Here is a 20,556-nt window from a genome sequence, read left to right as displayed (position 1 = left end):
ATAAACCTTAAGGTTGTTATTACTGGATTAGTGCTGCATGACTGATTTCACAACAGCTCAATTTCACAGTAAGGTGCCTACCATTTCACAGTTTCTTTGACAGCTCCAAGTGATTATGAAGTCATTGAAATGAGATTATGAATTCAAATGCTTGTTGTTTTATGGGATTATGCAATGGAATTAAATGTTTGTGGTTATAGGGGATAATATAGTTCAAGGAAATAAATGTAGTATGAATGAGTATGAATGAATGATTTCTTTGTTAAAAATAAAGGGCTGGATTCTCCTCTGGCAGGATTCCATGCCCGGGGATTTCCTGACAGTGTGGGCTGCCCACAATGGGAACCCCATTGGCTGGCTGGCGGGACGAAGAATCCTGCTGTCGGTGGGGGCGCCTCGCACCAGAAAACGGCTGCGGCGGGATGGAAAATCCCACCCAACGTCTGCGATAAACACTTAATTTATTTCAGCAAGGGTCCTGAGATCTTCCCATGGTGGATACAGGGTGAGTTGGCATAGTGGATGGTAGTAAGTTGACAGGGGTGCTATAAAAGGCCAAGGGAGTGGGCAAAAAGGGGCATGGGTTGGCATGGGGGGTTTGAGGGGACTTGAGGTGTGTGGAGGAGATATAGGTTGGCATGGATTCAGCATGGAAACATGTAGCTGTATAAGGGGTGAGTGCGCTTTATGTTTTTTTTTAAACTTCAAAACAGTATCAGTGCACAGAAGCAGGCCTCTCACCCAGCCTACCTCTCTACCCAGCATCCTCTACACCTCATTCCGGGGGTTCCCTGCCTTCTAATATAGCCCACCACTCCAGAATAAAAATCTGGGGCGGGATTCTCTGATCCTGAGGCTAAGTGTTGACGCCGTCGGAAACGCCGTCGCATTTCCCGACGGCGTCAACACGGCCTCAGGATCAGCAATTCTGGCCCCTACAGGGGGCCAGCACGGCACTGGAGTGGCCCACGCCACTCCAGCTGCTGATCCCGGTTTCAACTGGGCACCGGGCTGAGAGAATCCCACCCCTGATGTTCAGCCAGACGTTTTTAGAAGTCAGGTCACAAGGCCAGGAATTCTCCCAACTCAGCAACCCAACGCATGGATGAAAAATCTAGACCTTAATCAGTCCATTTGTGACCCTAGTGGGTGTCACAATTAACCATCATATTCATGCCATCAACGAGTGATGACTTTGTCACCTCGAGACTTGAAAATTTGAACTCCCTCCTGACTGCTCTCCCACGTTCTGCTCTCCGTCTTGAGGTCATCCAAAATTCTGCGGCACATGACTTAACTCGCACCAAGCGCCCTTACCCTACCATCCATAGAATCCCTATCCAGCCTATTGAGTCTGCATTGATGCTCCAAAAGGGCACTCAGGCTAGACTCACTCCCAGCCCGATCCCCGTAACCCCACACATTGATCATGGCCAATCCAGCTAAACTGCACCAAATGTGTTCGCTGACCTTCATTGGCTCACGGTCAAGCAATGGCTTTAAAATTCCCACTCTTTTCAAAACCTGTTCATGGTCTCCCCTTCCCTATCTCTGAAATCTATTCCTGTCCCACAACCCTCCGAGATATTTACGCTCCTCTAATTCGGGCCTCTTGTGCACACTGATTCTAAACACTCCACTATTGAATACTGTGCCTTCTCACTCAAATACGCCCTCGTCAGATCTACCAAGTCCTTGGAATATAACCACTTCGGCTCGGAGACCTCGGGCGAGCGCTGACCAGATGGAATGACACTCGTCGGGGTCTCCCAGGGGATCGGATGCCCCCAGGTGCTTGCCCTCTGGTTCGGGTGTCACCCTGACACTGATGGTGCCACATGAGCACCTTGACACTGCCAGCATGGTACTGCCATGGTGCCCAGGTGGCACCGCCAGCTGGCAGGGGCACTGGCTGGCTGGCAGTGCCGCGGTGTTGCTGCCATTTTTCCCACAGCAGAGATCAGGCCTGGGGGCACCCTGCGTGTGTGGGATGGGGTGTGGAGGGGCCTTAGGACCCCCCTTACAGGTGAGTTGGGGCATTGGGAGAGGTTTGGGGGTCACATCGGGTGGTCGGGAAATCACCTTTTTAAAAATGGCATCCCAATCTTTTACCGCACTGAGGAGTTACAGCAAGTGGAGCTCCTCCGTGCGGGAAATAGGACTAAATGCGGCCTCGGTGATGCGTTCCCCGCTGAGGCCCCGAATTGAAACAGAGTGCACTGCGAGCACGGGGAAACACCCAGCTTAATGCGGGTGTCACATGACTCTGTTCCAATCTGGTTAGATCCCAGCCCCTTAATTTTATAATGCTTCTGTGAAGCGCCTTTGGACATTTGATTAAATTAAAAGCACATTGTAAATATAAGTTATTGTCTTGACTTTCATCGAATTCAAGAACTAGTTTCACTTCAGGTTTAACTGTTCCCTTTAAAAGCTAGAAACTGAAGATTCATTACTGAGAATAGCTTTTTTAAAAGAAAATCTGCCTTTGGAATATGAACATTACTGATAAAAGAACAATTATTTTTCATGTTGGCTTGACCCCCGAGTTGGTTTTGGGTCAACCATATTCCGGGAGAACTGAATCACGTGTTAGAGGTGGTGGGTTCCTCCTAAATAGTCATTTTAAGATCAGAATTCAAATTCACAATCTGCTGTGGTGGAAGTTTGATTCCTAACCGGTGGATTACTTTTCCAGTGCCACATTAAGACCATGATTAGTCCACCGTTAGTGTGCTGGATGCACTTCCGAATACCGCACTATAGAAAGCATAGAACAGGGTGAGCCAACATACATTCACTAGAATAACAGCAAGGGTGGAAAACTGTACTTATCAATCGCTCATGCAACTACTTCCAATGGAGCAGAGGAGATTTAATAAATGTTTTTAAAATGAGAAGAAGCTTGATAGAGTGAATGAGGAAAGATATTTCCCATGGTTGAGGAGTCAATGACAATGTGTCAAATGTATTCAATTCAATGTGGTTAGCACAGTTGCCTCACAGCACAAGGGACCTTGGTTCAATTCCGACCTCGGGTGACTGCGTGGTGTTTGCACTTTCTTTTTTTTAAATATAAATTTAGAGTACCCAATTAATTTTTTCCAATTAAGGGGCAATTTAGCGTGGCCAGTGCACCTACCCTGCAGATCTTTTTGGGACCCAGAGCTGGGATCGAACCTGGGACCTCAGCGCCATAAGGCAGCAGTGCTACCCACTGCGCCACCGTGCTGCCCCGGAGTTTGCACTTTCTCCCCGTGTCTGCGTGGGTTTCCCCCGGGTGCTTCGGTTTCCTCCCACAGTCCAAAGATGTGCCAGTTAGGTGGGGTTATGGGGTTACGGGGATAGGGCAGGGGAATGGCGTAGGTAGGATGCTCTTTCAGAGGGTTGGTGCAGACGCGATGGGCTGAATGGCCTCCTTCTGCACTGAAGGAATGCTATGGTTCTAGTCTATGGTTCTAAAGTTGTCACTGGGAATGAGGAGAGAGGGTTACCGAGAATTGTTGGTGCAGTGAATAATCAAGGGACAGACCATTACAGTTCTGAAGGGAAAGCTGAGTAAATAGTTCTAGCAGAGCTGTATACAGGGCTAGAGAGACACAGCATGTGGATTACTCTGATAACAAACCAACAAATATATGATCGCAAGAGTGGCCTCCTTCTGGATTTTAAACACCTAGCGTTCTAAATCTAAATACCACATGTTGGTAATATCAGTCCCAGTTAGTGATTCTAGACAATTCCTTCACACACACGTTTATTGGACAAAATCATTCTAACACATTCTAAATAAAAGTCTATTTATAGGGACGCTCCTTTTATATGGACTTTGTTGTGGAACATCACATTTTTGCCAGTACAGATGTATTTGGCTAAGACACTAGAGCCAGGCTCATTTCACTGAGAATGATTCAAGCCAGAGAGCAGGAATATTGAGCTCAGCAGTGTAACTACAATCCAGATATATGGAAGCAAGCTGAGAGCAAAATCACTCGCTGGACCTTCATCACGTAGAAGGTTTACAGGAAGATGTAAATGCCAGATTAGAAAAGAGAAAGCAGTTGACAAAATCTTTAAGTTGTGATAGTGTCCAAAGAAAGAAAGAGAGAAGGAAATATCTACACTGTGCCTTTTCTGACCACCGCAACTTCCAAGGCGTCTATAGCCAATTAATAACTTTTGAAGTGTAATGACCGTTGAAATATCGGAAACTAGGCAGCTAATTTGCACTCAGCAAGCTCGCACAAAAACAAGAAGATAGTGTCTGCCTAGATCTTGTGCTCAAGTCCCTGAAAGGGAAACTATTACAATCTATTACAATCCCGTGACATGAGATGTACTGTCTGGTACAGAGACAGCTGTCAAATTGCTGACGGACTTCAACTTTGTGATTCGGAAGTAAGGGCGAGTGTCAGAGCTGATACCCAAGAGGGCAGGTGTGAGTGAGGCACCAAGTGTTGTCACGTGTCTTTAAGGGATCACAACACTTCACCACTCAGAACCAAATGTGTCACATGCTCCAGCCTCAGTTTCACTTTGGTCTGTGAGCAGAACACACCACGCACAGCCCTGCCGCTGTTGTCTTCACGTTTCCTATCCACGTGTAACTGCTCTCATCTGCCTAGTCTCAATAAATGCATCCGCAATGTGTTTACCCCATTCCTTACGAGTAATTAGTGCCTATATATCATACAAAAACACAATATGGTGTTCAGTGATGGTCAATCAGGGCGGCACCAAGATTCAGTACAGGTACAACAGGGTAAGAAGACTAAGATTGTGCGACATGCCATGGGGCGGGCGACCTCCGACGTTTCAGTCAGACCACAAGTCGCAGTTTAGTGACTGCATAGAATAGCTCTGAAGACACAACGCTGAGATTGTGCTCAAGTAAAGAGCTGGCAAGCAGACAACTCCCTCATGGTGAGATGGCATTGCGTAGCTCTGTGAGTGGGGGCAGCGTGTCGAGAGGATCAGCCGGGAAAGACGAGTGACCAGGGTGTGGGGCGGATCGATAACGAGTGAGGGAGAGTCAAACAAAAAAAAACAATAGAGAGTTGCGCCAAAAATCGGGTCAGAGAAATGATCGCAGTGATAACAGGCAGCTTCATAAGAGGCTGAACGATAAACTGAATAAAACAAGGAGGAAGATAAAAGGGACAGTGCCAAACTGTCCACAAATCCCCCAGTTTGAATTGGGTAACACTTCATCCGATTTATCAACCCTACAACAGAGGTAGCTTTGGAAATCACGCGGCTAAAATTGGGACTCAGGTCTGAGATTTTGTGCCAATAAATCGTAGCATGAGACAATCAAAAGCACCACTTTTATTCCTGTATTTCTCGGGTATACAGGACCTGGCACAGCTTAGAATTTCCATGAGCATTTGTGAGAGGTATTTGGATTGTGTACAGAAGTTACCGTTGTTGACTGCTTTGTGGAGCCTGTTCTGTTTCTCATTGTGTCCAGTCCACTTCTGCTCATGTTCAGACTGGGTAAAAATCATGAACCACGCAGAAAAATCTTCAAAACTTGCATTAAAGAGGCAGAATGAACAGAACACCACAGAAAGCCATAAACAGCATTTCAACCCCATTTCCAAGTTGTCAGCTGCCAAAATGAAGTTTTTATCAGTTATAATTAACGGCAACACCATAACATTTTTACAGAGTTCAATAAAGAAAAGAATGTGTTTGTGATTGAAAACGGGCTTTAACTTATTAAAAGCAAATTCCAGTGGTTAATACATTTTTCTGAAAATCAAAACCAGGGTAAACATAATCTGACTTTGATTTAATTATTATTTCTGATATGGCCTGGAGATGAAATGATTCAGATTAGTTGGTTGAAACTTAGATTATAATTAGCAATCAGCAGGGCAGCACGGTGGCGCAGTGGTTAGCACTGCGGCCTTGTGGCACTGAGGACCCGGGTTCGATCCCGAGTCACTGTCCGTGTGGAGTTTGCACCTTCTCCCCTTAGAACATAGAACATAGAACATTACAGCGCAGTACGGGCCCTTCGGCCCTCGATGTTGCGCCGACCTGTGAAACCATCTGAAGCCTATCTGACCTACACTATTCCATTTTCATCCATATGTCTATCCAGTGACCACTTAAATGCCCTTAAAGTTGGCGAGTCTACTACTGTTGCAGGCAGGCCGTTCCACACCTCTACTACTCTCTGAGTAAAGAAACTGCCTCTGACATCTGTCCTATATCTACCAGCCCTCAATTTAAAGCTATGTCCCCTCGTGTTGGTCATCACCATCCGAGGAAAAAGACTCTCACTGTCCACCCTATCTAACCCTCTGACTATCTTAAATGTCTCTATTAAGTCACCTCTCAGTCTTCTCCTCTCTAACGAAAACAACCTCAAGTCCCTGAGCCTTTCCTCGTAAGACCTTCCCTCCATACCAGGCAACATCCTAGTAAATCTCCTCTGAACCCTTTCCAAAGCTTCCACATCCTTCCTATAATGTGGTGACCAGAACTGCACGCAGTACTCCAGGTGTGGCCGCACCAGAGTTATGTACAGCTGCAGCATGACCTTGTGGCTCTGAAACTCAATCCCCCTACTGATAAAGCACACCATATGCCTTCTTAACAGCCCTATTAACCTGGGTGGCAACTTTCAGGGATTTATGTACCTGGATGCCGAGATCTCTCTGTTCATCTACACTACCAAGAATCTTGCCATTAGCCCAGTACTCTGCATTCCTGTTACTCCTTCCAAAGTGAACCACCTCACACTTTTCCGCATTAAACTCCATCTGCCACCTCTCAGCCCAGCTCTGCAGCTTATCTATGTCCCTCTGTATCCTATAACATCCTTCAGCATTATCCACAACTCCACCGACCTTCGTGTCATCTGCAAATGTACTAACCCATCCTTCTACACCCTCTTCCAGGTCATTTATAAAAATGACAAACAGCAGTGGCCCCAAAACAGATCCTTGCGGTACACCACTAGTAACTGAACTCCAGGATGAACATTTGCCATCAACCACCACCCTCTGTCTTCTTTCAGCTAGCCAATTACTGATCCAAACCGCTAAATCACCTTCAATTCCATACTTCCTTATTTTCTGCAATAGCCTACCGTGGGGAACCTTATCAAACGCCTTACTGAAATCCATATACACCACATCAACAGCTTTACCCTGATCCACCTGTTTGGTCACCTTCTCAAAAAACTTAATAAGGTTTGTGAGGCATGACCTACCTTTCACAAAACCGTGTTGACTATCGCTAATCAACTTGTTCTTTTCAAGATGATTATAAACCCTATCTCTTATAACCTTTTCCAACATTTTACCCACAACCGAAGTAAGGCTCACAGGTCTATAATTACCAGGGCTGTCTATACTCCCCTTCTTGAACAAGGGGACAACATTTGCTATCCTCCAGTCTTCCGGCACTATTCCTGTAGACAAAGACGACATAAAGATCAAGGACAAAGGCTCTGCAATCTCCTCCCTGGCTTCCCAGAGAATCCTAGGATAAATCCCATCTGGCCCGACATCCCTTATCGGTATGGGACTTACCCCCACAACCTAAAGATGTGCAGGATAGGTGGATTGGATACGCTAAATTGCCCCTTAATTGGATTTTTTTAAAAATTAGTAATCAGCTTATGACCTACCTGGTAAACCTATTGTTACTCACATCCACAGACCTGTGGATACAGAGATTACATATTAGTGGTATCTGATTTTTAGTTACGCTGGAAATTAGTACCTGTTGCAAAATCTGAGGAAAACAATCATGGGCGGGGTTCTCCGACCCCCCCCCCCCCCCCCCCCCCCCGGCCGGGTCAGAGAATCGCCGGGGGTCGGCGTGAAACCCGCCCCCGCCATCTTCCGAATTCTCCGACCCTCCAAAAGTCGGCAAGGCGTGAGTCACGCCGCCCGCCTCGGAGAATAGCGGGGACCGGCGCGACTCAATGAGCCCCGGGGCTGCCCGAATTCACCGGCCCGCGATGGGCCGAAGTCCAGCTGGTTTTTGCCGGTCCCGCCGGCGTGGATCAGACTAGGTCCCATACTGGCGGGACCTGGCGGTGTGGGCGGGCTCCGGGGTCCTGGGGGGGGCGTGGGCGGTCGGGCTTTTAGAATCCTGCCCTCAGTCTGGATTTTGAGTTCAGGTGTTGGGAGTGGCTCATGCTCCCACATCTTTCTGACGATGTCGAAAGTCCAACCTGTCAAGACATGGAGCGGGATTCTCCCGTACCCGGCGGGGTGGGGGATCCCGGCGGGACGGAGGCGTGAACCACTCCGGCGTCGGCCCGCCCCAAAGGTGCGGAATCCTCCGCACCTTTAGGGGCTAGGCCGGCGCCGGAGTGGTTTGCGCCCCGCCGGCTAGCGTGGAAGGCCTTTGGCGCCACGCCAGCCGGGGCCGAAGGGACTTCGCCGGCCGCGAGAGTCCACACCTGCTCGGGAGCATCAGCGGCTGCTGATGTCATCCCCGCACATGCGCGGGGGGTGGTTCAACTACGCGTCAGCCATCATGGAGGCTGAAACGGCTGACGCAGAGGAAAAGAGTGCCCCCACGGCACAGGACCGCCTGCGGATCGGTGGGCCTGATCGCGGGCCAGGCCACCGTGGGGGCACCCCCCCGGGGCCAGATCACCGCGTGCTCCCCCCCCAGGACCCCGGAGCCCGCCCACGCCGCCAGGTCCCGCCAGTATGGGACCTAATCTGATCCACGCCGGCGGGACCGGCAAAAAACCAGCGGGATTTCGGCCCATCGCGGGCCGGAGAATTCGGGCAGCCCCGGGGCCCATTGAGTTGCGCCGGTCCCCGCCATTCTCCAAGGCGGGTGGTGCGATTCACGCCTCGCCGACTTTTGGAGAGCCGGAGAATTCGGAGGACGGTGGGGCGGGATTCACGCCGACCCCCGGCGATTCTCCGACCCAGCGGGGGGGTCGGACAATCCCGCCCTGAGAGCTTATTGTCGTACTGAAAGAGTGATGTACAACAAATGGTGTCATCTTTCAGATGTGACTTTAAACCGAGCCCCTGTCTGTCCTCGGGGGTATAAAATATCCCACAACACTAATCCGTTTGTATCCATGCCGGTTAGTGAAGTTAAAACTAAGACACGGCTTTCCTTGCTGCAGAGTTTATTGACTTAGTTCACAGTCTACATTACCTTGCCCAGTGTCCCAGCTATCCCCATTTATAGGTGTACAAATATCCATCATCTGTTTAGCAATGTAATTGTCATTAAACTTTAACAATGTAATTAATAAGACATTGACACACAGGGGAATCCCCAGGAATTTCAACAAACGTCCACAAAATTCCTGCGACAAAGCAGGAAAAACTTCAAAAATATGTGTGTTCCCTAATTGCATAAGCATTACCATCTTTAAGAATGTAGGCAAAGAAATGCATTAAACTTTTGCCCACAATTATCACACAAAGCAATCAGAAGGTACTTGTGTTTTATTGAAATTCCTCCAGTAGCTCAGGTACACAGGTACAGCAGGTATTTAGAAAGGTTAATAGAATGTTGTCATTTATTGTGAGGGGGGTTGATTGCAAAAATGGAGAGGTTAAGCTTCATTTGTACAGAGCACTCGTGAGACCACATCTGGAGTATTGTGTACAGTATCGGTCTCTTTACTTAAGGAAAGATGTAAATGTGTTAGAAGCTAGTCAGAGAAGGTTTGCTGGATTAATACCAGGAATGGGCGGGTTGGCTTACGAGGAAAGTTTGGAGCGGTTAGGTTTGTATCCACTGGAATTTAGAGTAAGAGGTGACAAGATTGAAACCTTTAAAATCCTGAGGGGTCTTGACAAGGTGGATGTGGAGAGGATTCTCTTGTGGGAGAATCTCAAACTAGGGGGTTAATGTTTAAAAGTAAGGGGTCGTGTATTTAAGACAGAGATGAGAATTATTTTCTCTCAAAGAGTCATAAATCTCTGGACTTCTCTACCTCAAAAGGCAGTGGATGGAGAGTCTGTCTCTATTTTTAATGCAGAGCCAGATAGATTCTTAATTAACAGGGGGTGAAAGGTTATTGGGGAGTCGGCAGGAATGTGGAGTTGAAGCTACAATCAGATCAACCATGATCCTATTGAATGACGGGCAAGGCTTGAGACGCCGAGTGGCCCACTCCTGGTCCTAATATCTTAACTTCTCAATTTTGGTTGGATTTGCTAAGTAGGATACTTTATAAACTGCTCTAACCGCTTGGTGCAGAGCTGAAAGTTAAATATTGGTGCACGCAATAAAAATAATTTGAACACGGACTAAATTTATTTAATGTGACATCATCCAAAACGCTGTGACGGGTGAAATATAAATTCTAACAATTGCACAGCGAGGATTCCCAGTTCCTGTGTTGTATTCTATCATGTAGTCTGCCAGAGACAGCCTTAGGACTGTGCATTAACCATCAAATTGCAAATGGCAAGAATTCTGTGACTCCATTGGAAATGTAGTAAACAGTGCAGGATAGTAGCAGGATTCACGCTGCCCCAGACAGACCTGTGGCATGAGCAGGCAAGCAACAGATGAAATTTAACAACAGTACTCATGTGTCTATCGCACCTTTAATGTAATAGAACTTCCCAGGAGCGTCACAGGGGATTTATAGAATAAAATATGAAAACAGACCACGCAAGGAAATATTAGACCATATGACCAAAAAAAAGAGCAAGCGAGGTCAAGAGGGAGGGAATTTCAGAACTTGGGACCTAGGCAGCTGAAGACTGGGCCAACAATAGTGGAACGATTAAAATCAGGAATGCACAAATGGGCAACATGTGGCGCAGTAGTTAGCACTGGGACTGCGGCGCTGAGGATCCGGGTTCGAATCCCGGCTCTGGGTCACTCTCTGTGTGGAGTATGCGCATTCTCCCCATGTCTGCGTGGGTTTCACCCCCACAACCCAAAGATTTACTGGTTAGGTGGATTTGCCACGCTAAATTGCCCCTTAATTGGAATAAAAATAATCATTGGCTACTCTAAATTAACTTAAAAAATCAGGAATGCACAAGAGAAACCAGAGATAGTGCAGAAACGTTTGCAAAGTGGTGCATTCTGGAAGGGGAATTAGGAGAGCTGTTATAACAAAATTAGTCTGAAGGGTGTGAAGGAACTGAAAAATCTGGACATTTATACACATTTGAAGGCGGGGGGGTGGTGGTGGGTGGGAAGTGATGCTGGAATGCATGTCTGTTAAAGCAAGAAGCGTTACTAATAAGGTCAATGAGCTGCAGGTGTAAGGTGCCACATGCGATTATGGTAGATTGACTATAACGGAGAGCTGACTTAAACATGGGCAACAATGGGACTAAACATTCCTGGCTACAATGTATTAAGGAAAGGTGGGAAAGAAAAAGGATGGAGTAGGTACGGTGGTGGCACTGTTGAGCAAGGGCAATATTATAGTTCTGCAAAGGAATGGTATCCCTGAGGGTTCAAAGTTTGAATCTATTTGGGTAGGGTTAAGGAACAGAAAAGGAGTTCTTATAATTCTGGGTGTTTACGATGAACCCCAAAATAGTCAAAATGAGATAGAGGAGCAAACCTCGCGACAACTGTCAGGGAAAGGTAGATATAATGGGTTGAATTTTACTCAAATTGCTGGCCCTGGCCTCCAACCCATTACAAAAGATGGCTTCAAAGAGACTAAGTTATAAAATGGCTACCCCGCAGTGATAATGTGCTTGAGAAGGCCAAGAGTGGGGCTTCCACCCTTCATTGGAAGGAAGTCCCACCCTCGAGATCTGAGGCTCTATCAGCCCAAGCAGTGCCAGAACTCAGGAGTGGGTGTTACTGGAACTGCAATCAGGTCCCAGCAGGAAGGGCAATGGATCCTGGACAAAGGTAAGACCTGTGCTTTTAGGGCAGGAAGAGATCTGGCACTCTAGCTGGGAGGAGGGGGGGGGGGGGGGGGGGGGGGGCGTTTGGAAGACAGCTGAGGCAGTACAAAGGGGAAGTGTCATGTTGGGTCGGATGGCCCCAGTGCACACAAGGCACACCCAAAAGGATGTAACCCCCCTTTCCCACCATTTAACCAGCTGGGTTAAGGAAACAATCTGCCGACCGCTGTTCATCTGCCCACGCCATCTCTATTTTGGCATTCAGTGTCAGTTGGCTTGTTAATAAATTCAATTGCCTGTTAATTATTCTTTTGAAAATGGTGGGCAGGCTGGCCGTATCAGTGCATACCTGCCAACCTTTTATGGGGTTTGGGTCGGCTGTGGGCAGGAAGGCAATGGGCAAACCATTTATCATATTGGACGTGCCACACCCATTCCCTCATTGTTGAAAACATTCCTGTAAAATCCAATCCATTAGAGCAGTGCCCAATTATTTTTTTCCAATTAAGGGGCAATTTAGCATGGCCCAATCCACCTCACCTGCACATCTTCAGGTTGTGGGGGGGGTGAAACCCACACAGACACGTGGAGAATGTGCAAACTCCACACGGACAGAGACCCAAGGCCGGGATCGAACCCATAGGAAGTGCGACCAAGAAATAGGATGAAGGATTGGAATGGCCAAAGATGCATTTTTTAAAAAAAAATAGAAAAGATTATGATCAGCTCAAAATTAGCCCAAGCTGGGAGTCCTGGAATGCTACATCACACCAGTTTGAAAGCAAGTGTGAAGAAATCTTGGACAAGTCACAATGCCTGATGAGGAGGTGCTAGTGAAATCTGAGACCAGAAGAACTTTGTTGACAAAGATCAGCAAGGAACAGATGGAATTTCTTGGGCTCATAATCAAATATAATGATTTAGAAAGTCTGATTCTGATGGGAAAGATCCATGGTAAAAGGGATCAAGGTGGACAAAGAACGATCTTTCTGAAGAACCTGACAAACTGGATGAATGTGCCGCCACACATCCAGAGTAAGAGTAACTGGAGGCCCATGGTCACCAATACCCTCTTTGGGTACCTGAAGAGAAAGAGACAGATATTCATGAATCTTTGCAGGTGCCAGGCCACATTGATAAGATGGTTAATGAAGTGCATGGGATACATGGCTTTGTAAGTAGGATTATTGTAAAACAATGACATCACGCTGAACTGTTACAAAATCATTGGTTAGGCCTCAGCTGAAATATTGTGCACTGTTCTAACTACCACATTTTGGGAACGTGACAAGGAGAGGAGACAGAGGAGGTTTCCTAAAATGGTGTCCAGGGTGACGGAATTCTGTATGTGGAAAGATTGGAGAAGTTGAGATTGGTCTCCTTAGAGCAGAGGAGGTGAAAGGGAGAACCTGTAGCTGCATTCAAAATCATAAGGGTTTTGATTAAGTAGGGAGAATTCTTCTGACTAATGGATCACTAACCAAAGGTCATAGATTTAAAATAATTGACAAAAGAGCTGGAGGGTAAATGAGGGTTGTTGAGATGTGGAAAGTGATTTGCAAGGTTGATGAGGAAGCAAATACCATAGCGACTTTCAAAAGGCAACTAAGCATCTATTCAAAGAAGGCTAACTTAAAGGGTTTGTGTGAAAATGCTGGGGTGTGGAATTAAATTGGACAGCCCCTTCAAAGAGCCAGCAGGGGCGTGACACACTGAATAGACTCCTTTGTGCTGCAAGATTCTGCGTTTTGTGTCTATATTCACGAGGTCATTGAAGGATAAAACCATTTCATTTTAAAGCGTGTGGCAAAGAGGTGCAGGTAATGTTTAATATTATTCTCAAGTCACACACTGTGCTCATTTACAGCTTTGTAAGCAGAGCTCACTGGTAGAAATTACCCTTTGGAAGCACTGTTTGGAATCACTGCAAAGCGACTGGTGTAAAGTTGGATTCTGAATGGTATAACATTTAACTCTGCTTTTGAAATGTGTTAAAAGTCGATGCACAGGGAGAGAAAATAAGTGAAAACTTTCACATGAATTGTTCTGTCTTCATTCAGATTCATGACACTCAAAAGAATATCCTAAGTCTCTTTATAAAAATGTAACTTCCTTCAATCGAATAGTTTTTTAAAAATATTGTGGTAATTGAGCAAAATACCATTTAAGCAATTTTCGTATTAACTTAAATTGGACAAATGACTACGGCCGCAAGGTAAACCTTTGCTGTTCTGTTACAGTGCCGTCTCCACATTCTGGATTGCAAATCCCAATAACAATCTCATCAACTGTGCAGCTGCAGGCTCGGAGGTAGGTAGCCTCCCGTTCCACATGTTAGCGTTTAGAGTCATGTGCTGGCTATTTTTCTGTGTGCTTAAACTGCAGAGAAGCACCTTTTGGAAGTTCAAGCATTTGTCTGTATGTTTACATTGCAGGAAACTGGGTTTTGGTTCATTTTCCACCATGTGCCCACGGGGCCTTCGGAAGGAATGTATTCCCCTGGTTATTCTGAACACATGCCATTGGGAAAGTTCAGCAACAACAGGGCTCATTCCAACTACAGGGTAAGTCTGCACGCAATCGCTGTAATCCTACAGAGAGCCACGCTGAAGGAGCAGGATAAACATCTTTATATTCGTACAGCTGGTATATTTTGCAAAGTGTGGGTTGCTGCGGATATTTACGAGCACATTCCTAGCCACTGTGACTTCTGCCGAAGGGTCGAAAATAAGACAACTTCATTTTGATAAAAGCAAAATACTGCGGATGCTGGAAATCTGAAATAAAAGCAGAAAATGCTGGAAAACTTCAGCAGGTCGGGCAGCATCTGTAAAGAGAGAAACAGAGTTAGCATTTCCAGCCCCTGTGACTCTTCTACAGACCGTTATTTGAAGCCTACCTTCCCAACATAATGGGTGTATGTCTAAATTCCATCGACTAACATTGACACCGACAAATTGGAGAAACAGTTTGAGCAATGATGGAAAGATTAAGACTTTCTAGACTGCCCTGCACAATTGTGAGCTTGCACATCACATATATATCCTCCATTCTACTCAAAAACACTTACCTCCTGAGAAAGAAGCAAAAAAAGATCCAAAAAACCATGGCTGATTTGGAGGACAGAAATCTGAAAATTGCCTTTCTGACCAATCTAAGCAATTAAATCTCGTCCAGGAGTTCACGTTAGCCCCTAATTCCTAGCTGCTTCCACTGCTTTCACCTCCCGATGCACTCATCGCGCTCCAAGAACTTGTGTTGGGTCAGTTATGATTTCAGATACAATACTCGTATTATACATGGTCACAACCATACTAACATGATGAGACTCCTTCATAGAGACAGAAAATGCCTTTTGGGGGTTTTAATTCACTAAAGGGTAGTTTCTTTAGAAACAATGGAAAGGCCCATAGACCCATAAATCACAGTTGCTCTATGGTCCATTGGCATGCCTGAGATGGATGCCCAGATGGACAGCTTGCTCCAACCAGAAGGCCTGAAATTGGGCTTCAGGCCTTGTTAGCATTGGCTAGGAACATAGGATAAAGAGTAGGCCATTCAGCCCCTTGAACTTACTCCACCATTCAATTAGATCATGGTTGATCATTTACCTGAACGTCATTTTTCCCCACAACCCTTGATGTATTCAGATTCTAGAAATTTACTGATCTCTATCCTGACCATACTCAATGAGGTAAATTTTCTAGCCCCACCCGGTTTGTCAATTGTCGCGGGGGAACAGAAAATTTGACAGACCTTTTAAAGGCCCACTAACTTCAGGCGGGAATTTCCAGTTTTGGGGCGGATGCGACTGAAAAATCCGACCCAATGACTGAGCTCCCACAGCCCTCTGGGAGTAGAGCGTCCAAAGGTTCACCAGCCTCTGAGTGAAGAAATTCTTCCTCATCTCAGTCCAAAATGGCCTGCCTTTTATTCTGAGATCGTGTCCCTTGGTTCCAGAACCCCCCCCCCCCCCAACCCCACGCCTCCCCCTCCCAGCCAGGGGAAACATCCTTCCTGCATCGACCCAGTCAGACTCTTTTAAGAATTTTGATTGTTTCAATGAGAGTACCACTCATTCTTCTAAACTCCAGAGAATACAGGCCCAGTCTTCTCAATCTCTACTCATAGGACAGTCCTGCTATCCTGCGATTCAGTCTCGTGACCGTCCACCGCACTCCCTCTCTGGCAAGTATATCCTTCCTGAGATAAGGGGACCAAAACTGTATACAATATTCCAGGTATGGTCTTACCAAGGCGCTATACAATTGCAGCAAGAGCGTGGCGAATTGCTGATGCTTTTTGTGCCTCCGCAGAGAGATGTCAATTTTAAAGATAATTTTTGTCCCATTTGCCTTTTGGAGCCTACTCAATATTTGGAATCATCATAGTATTACTTTCATTAAAAGCTGATATAAACTCAATACCCAAAGTGTGTTTCAAATCTTTTTCCATCTCTGTTTCAGGCAGGTATGATGATTGATAATGGGGTCAAGACAACTGAATCTAATGCAAAGGACAAGAGGCCATTCCTCTCACTGGTTGGTGCAAGGTGCGTTCACAAAAGGAAAGACTCAGATTTAGAAAGTGCCAAAGAAAAATATCTGTGTTGGTGGAATATTGTGGGGTGGGCTGGAAGGATTTTCAGTCAAAGGCAGCCCCCCGGATCGAATTCCCCCTGCCCACCACCCCACTTCCCACTTTCCTACCTGACCTTTGAAGAGGTTGTTCCAGAAATCAAACTGCCCACTCCCGTCTGACGATTCACACCCTGGCGCGGGCAGCATATTATCTGGTCAATTGCCTTTTTAACAGCTCTAATTGACCCTTGATTATCTATTTAACGGGTGGCACGGTGGCACAGTGGTTAGCACTGCTACCTCAAGGTGCCAAGCACCCTGGTTCGATTCGGCCCCGATCATTGTCCGTGTGGAGTTTGCACAGTCTTCAACTGTCTGCGTGGGTCTCATCCCCACAACCCAAAGATGTGCAGAGTAGGTGGACTGGCCACGCTAAATTGCCCCTTAATTGGAAAACGTTTTAAAATATGATTAGTGGGCCACCTTCTACATTATGAACATGAGCTCAGGTGGGTGGGTGGGTGGGAAGATGGTGGGGTGGGTACCTGCCCTCTTTGACACCCTCCACTTTGATGCCCCCCCACCCTGCTGAAACCATGCCTAGCAGGAGCACGTTAAATGCAGCCCTGTGTTTTACACAAGTCACTTTTAAAAGTATGAACTCGTTGACTGTTCACCGGAAGAGTTTAATTTTCTCCTGTAAAAGTTAAAGCTTTGTAGATAAATTCTCGGGAGTTTTTTGGACCATATTAATAAATTGTCTGAATTCTTATTTAGGTACAGTCCCCATGAGGGAGCTGACCCTCACAAGCCAAGGCAACCTGCTATAATCAAAAATTATATTGCATTTAAAAACCAGGAGCATGGGGCTTGGCTTCGTGGTGGAGACGTGTGGTTGGAGGACTGCCAGTAAGTTCCAATCCACTCTCTTAAAAATGTTAGATCCATAAAATATGTTTTAAAGTTTGGCAACGCATGTTAAATCTAAAGCACTGTATCAGCACTCTCTATGTTACCAAATCTCTCTTTCCCCCTTATAGACAGCAAAGGTTAGCCAGTATTCTAGAATTCATTCTGAAGTTTAAGAAAGGTTGAAAGGATATTTACCTTGCAATGTTAAAATTACAGCTAGACCACTCAAATATGAAATCAAGAAACACACTTTCACATTTGAAACTCTTTTCCGCCAAAGCTATAGATATTTGATCAATAGGCATTTCAAGATCAAAATGAATGGATTTTTGGTTACGTATGCGTTTCAAGGCAAATGGAGAAAAGGCCGGTAAATGGGGTTGTAGGGTACAGTTCCGTTGTGATCATTGAATGGCAGAACAGGCTCTAAGTTTTGAATGACACCCTCCTGTTCCCAAGCCAATGAACTTAATGCCTCCCTGTCCCATTCGTCACCCATGATCTAATGGCAGAATTGGTTTGAATGGCTTACTCCTCTCCCAGTGGCATAAGGCAGAAGCTGCCCTGGGAACTTGTGCAGATTATTTAAAATAAGATGGCCTCCCACAATTGGGCACAGGTTATCCCACCGTGAGCCAACACAGGCCTGGTTAACAGTCATTCTCAACACACATGTGACTGGTCCTACAACATTGGAGGGTAGTAATATTTGAATTGTTCAAATGAGATTTCAAAACGTTTCTCATGTCTCGCATTATTCCAAATCTTTGTCCTTTAGCTGTTTCAAATTTCTGAATTTCTATCTGCCTTAGTCCTGAAATCCTTCCCATCATTCCATCGAATTCCATTGTTTTCCAATCACCTTGTGCCATATTCGGGAGCACTCAGATTCTGCTCTATTACTGTCACAATCAAATCGCTTAGTCCACGTTTTTACAAAAAGTTATATTCGACTCGAAACATTGGGAAAGATCTACTGGACGCATGGTGCCCGAAAGGCAGTGCGGCCGGTCTATGCCAGGTTTTCCTTCTTCCACGATCTATCTGGCTCGCCACACCTCGCAAGATTGCGTTAGATTCCGCGAGACATTGTGATGTGACTCCTGCCCATTGTGGGCGAGATCATTTTTTAGCAAGTCTGCATATTAGAGTCAGACAGCTAGTCTCACTCTAATATGCATTCCCATGATGTATCTAAGGTGTGGGATCTAACTCCCTCACCTTGGAGAGCTCGGACGAACGTCGTTCAGTGCTGGTCTCCAGAAACAGGGATCAGACGGAATGGCATTCGTGGGGGTCTCCCAGGAGATAGGAGGTTGCTTGCCCTCTGGGCAGGGTGGCATCCTAGCATTGCTGGTGCCACCTGGGTGCAACCTGGTATTACTAAGGTGCCTAGGCGGTACTGCTAGCTGGCAGGCGCACTGCCAGGGTGCTAGGCTGGCAGATTGGGCCTGTGAGTACCTGGTGCGGTGGGGTGGAGTTGGGGCTTGGTGAAGGGGGTTCAGTGTTGCATCATGGGGAGGGGAGGTCGAGAGACCCATCCCGATCTCTCCCTGCACTGAGGAGTTCCGCCGAGTGGAGTTCCTAAAGTACAGAAAACGGGCTGAAATATGGCCTTGGCCGTGCATTCCCCGCTGAGGCCCCCAATCTACCCGAATAGCCGTTCGATAGCGGAGCGCTGGGAACATGGCTATTCGTGCATGGTGTGGGTCTCTGTTCCCATTCGGGTAGATCATGCCCATCACTCTGTTTCTCTCTCTTTCGATGCTGCCAGACCTGCTGGAATTTGCCAGCACTTTTCAGTTTTTATTTCAAATTTCCGCCATCCACAGCATTTATTTTCATCCACTTTTCTTCGTGAAGACTATTTTCAATTTTAGTCTAATACCTGTTCCAGTAATGATAGGGTTGCCAAAACTGGCTGGAAATATTCTTAAAGGTTTTATATCACGGTGTGGCACGGTAGTTAGCACTGCAGCCTCACAGCGCCAGGAACCTGGGTTCAATTCCAACGTTGGGTAACTGTGTGGAGTTTTCACATTCTCCCCATGTCGTGGGTTTCCTCCAGCTGCTCCGGTTTCCTCCCTCAGTCCAAAGATGTGCAGGTTAGGTGGATTGGCCATGCTAAATTGTCCCTTAGTGTCTAAACATTAGGTGGGGTTAAGGTTGCGGGGATAGGGTGGGGGTTTGGATATACGTATGGTGTTCTTTCAAAGGGTCAGAGTAGACTCGATGGGTCAAATGGCCTCCTTCTGTATTGTAGGGTTTCTATGATTCTATTCAGTGATTGACCTCCCAGTCCCCCATGCTTCTGCTACTGATCACCTGACATTTACCCATCTCGAGCGTATTTAAGTGAAAGCATGGGGAAGGTTCCTGTTATAACCCCAACATGATCCTGAGGATCATCGATTGATCTCCCCGAGGGGTTTGTGGAGGACGAGTTCCCGTATTTAGCGGGCGGAGGCTCACCCCCTGAGACTTGTTAGCGGGACTAGAATTACTGTAACCGACGCAGACCGGTGTTCCCGATGGTCCCGGGCTGGAATGCTTGTGTTGTACAAGACTGCTGCAGCTCCTTTCCCTTTCTGGAATAAACTCTTGGTTTGCGTAGCCTGGCCTCTGCTGCAATTATGACAGTTCCATATTCTTTTTGGCTGTCCCAAGTGTTCTCCTCTGGGTCTACAAATAAATTCAATGTCCCATGCACTCCACAGGCTCTAAACAGAGTTGCCAATCGGGGTATTCGATGTTATCGGGCCCACACTTGCATATTAAAACTGGACGCTTTGAACCCCCGACTGAAAGCCTTTTTCAAAATGGAGTCACCCCTATTGGCAGTGTTAATAGGATGGGAAGGCCAACAGCCCCATTTTGAGGACTTTACTGCCTGTTAACCCCAGGCAGAGGGAATGAAAACCCACTCCTAACTGTGGCTGTCCATTCCCATTGCAATAATAATTCTTTTCTTTATTCAGATATTCAATCGCTCAGTCACAGAGTAGACGCCTTCATTGCCTTCAAATCCATACAAAAACTTTGCAATACATCGAAGAGTGCCAAAAAAAGCAATACCTTAATCCGCGTTATCTGCACAAAGACATAACGAGGGGGCGAGTTTCCCTGGTCATTGAGTGTAGAAAATTATAAACACATGCTTTTTGAATGTATTGATGCTGTCGCTACACATAGGCACCAGTGATTGTTTGCTTTTTCATGGCGATTAAGAA

At 46.4% G+C, this 20,556-nt stretch overlaps 1 protein-coding gene across 3 annotated transcripts in view; it reads left to right on the top strand.

The window, feature by feature from the left end:
- The window catches only part of LOC119974219 (cell migration inducing hyaluronidase 1), a 292,877-nt gene that overhangs the window by 228,132 nt on the left and 44,189 nt on the right, over positions 1-20,556 (top strand). For all 3 annotated transcript variants that reach the window (XM_038812976.1, XM_038812974.1, XM_038812975.1), the window contains exons 15-18: positions 14,075-14,144; positions 14,270-14,398; positions 16,301-16,386; positions 17,192-17,323. In XM_038812976.1, coding sequence (XP_038668904.1) covers positions 14,075-14,144; positions 14,270-14,398; positions 16,301-16,386; positions 17,192-17,323 — 417 coding nt within the window. The remainder of the gene's footprint in view (positions 1-14,074; positions 14,145-14,269; positions 14,399-16,300; positions 16,387-17,191; positions 17,324-20,556) is intronic.

Source organism: Scyliorhinus canicula, chromosome 12 (assembly GCF_902713615.1).
Source record: "Scyliorhinus canicula chromosome 12, sScyCan1.1, whole genome shotgun sequence".
NCBI lineage: Eukaryota > Metazoa > Chordata > Chondrichthyes > Carcharhiniformes > Scyliorhinidae > Scyliorhinus > Scyliorhinus canicula.
Note: the sequence above shows the minus strand (reverse complement) of the source record. Positions and strands in the feature narration are given on the sequence as shown.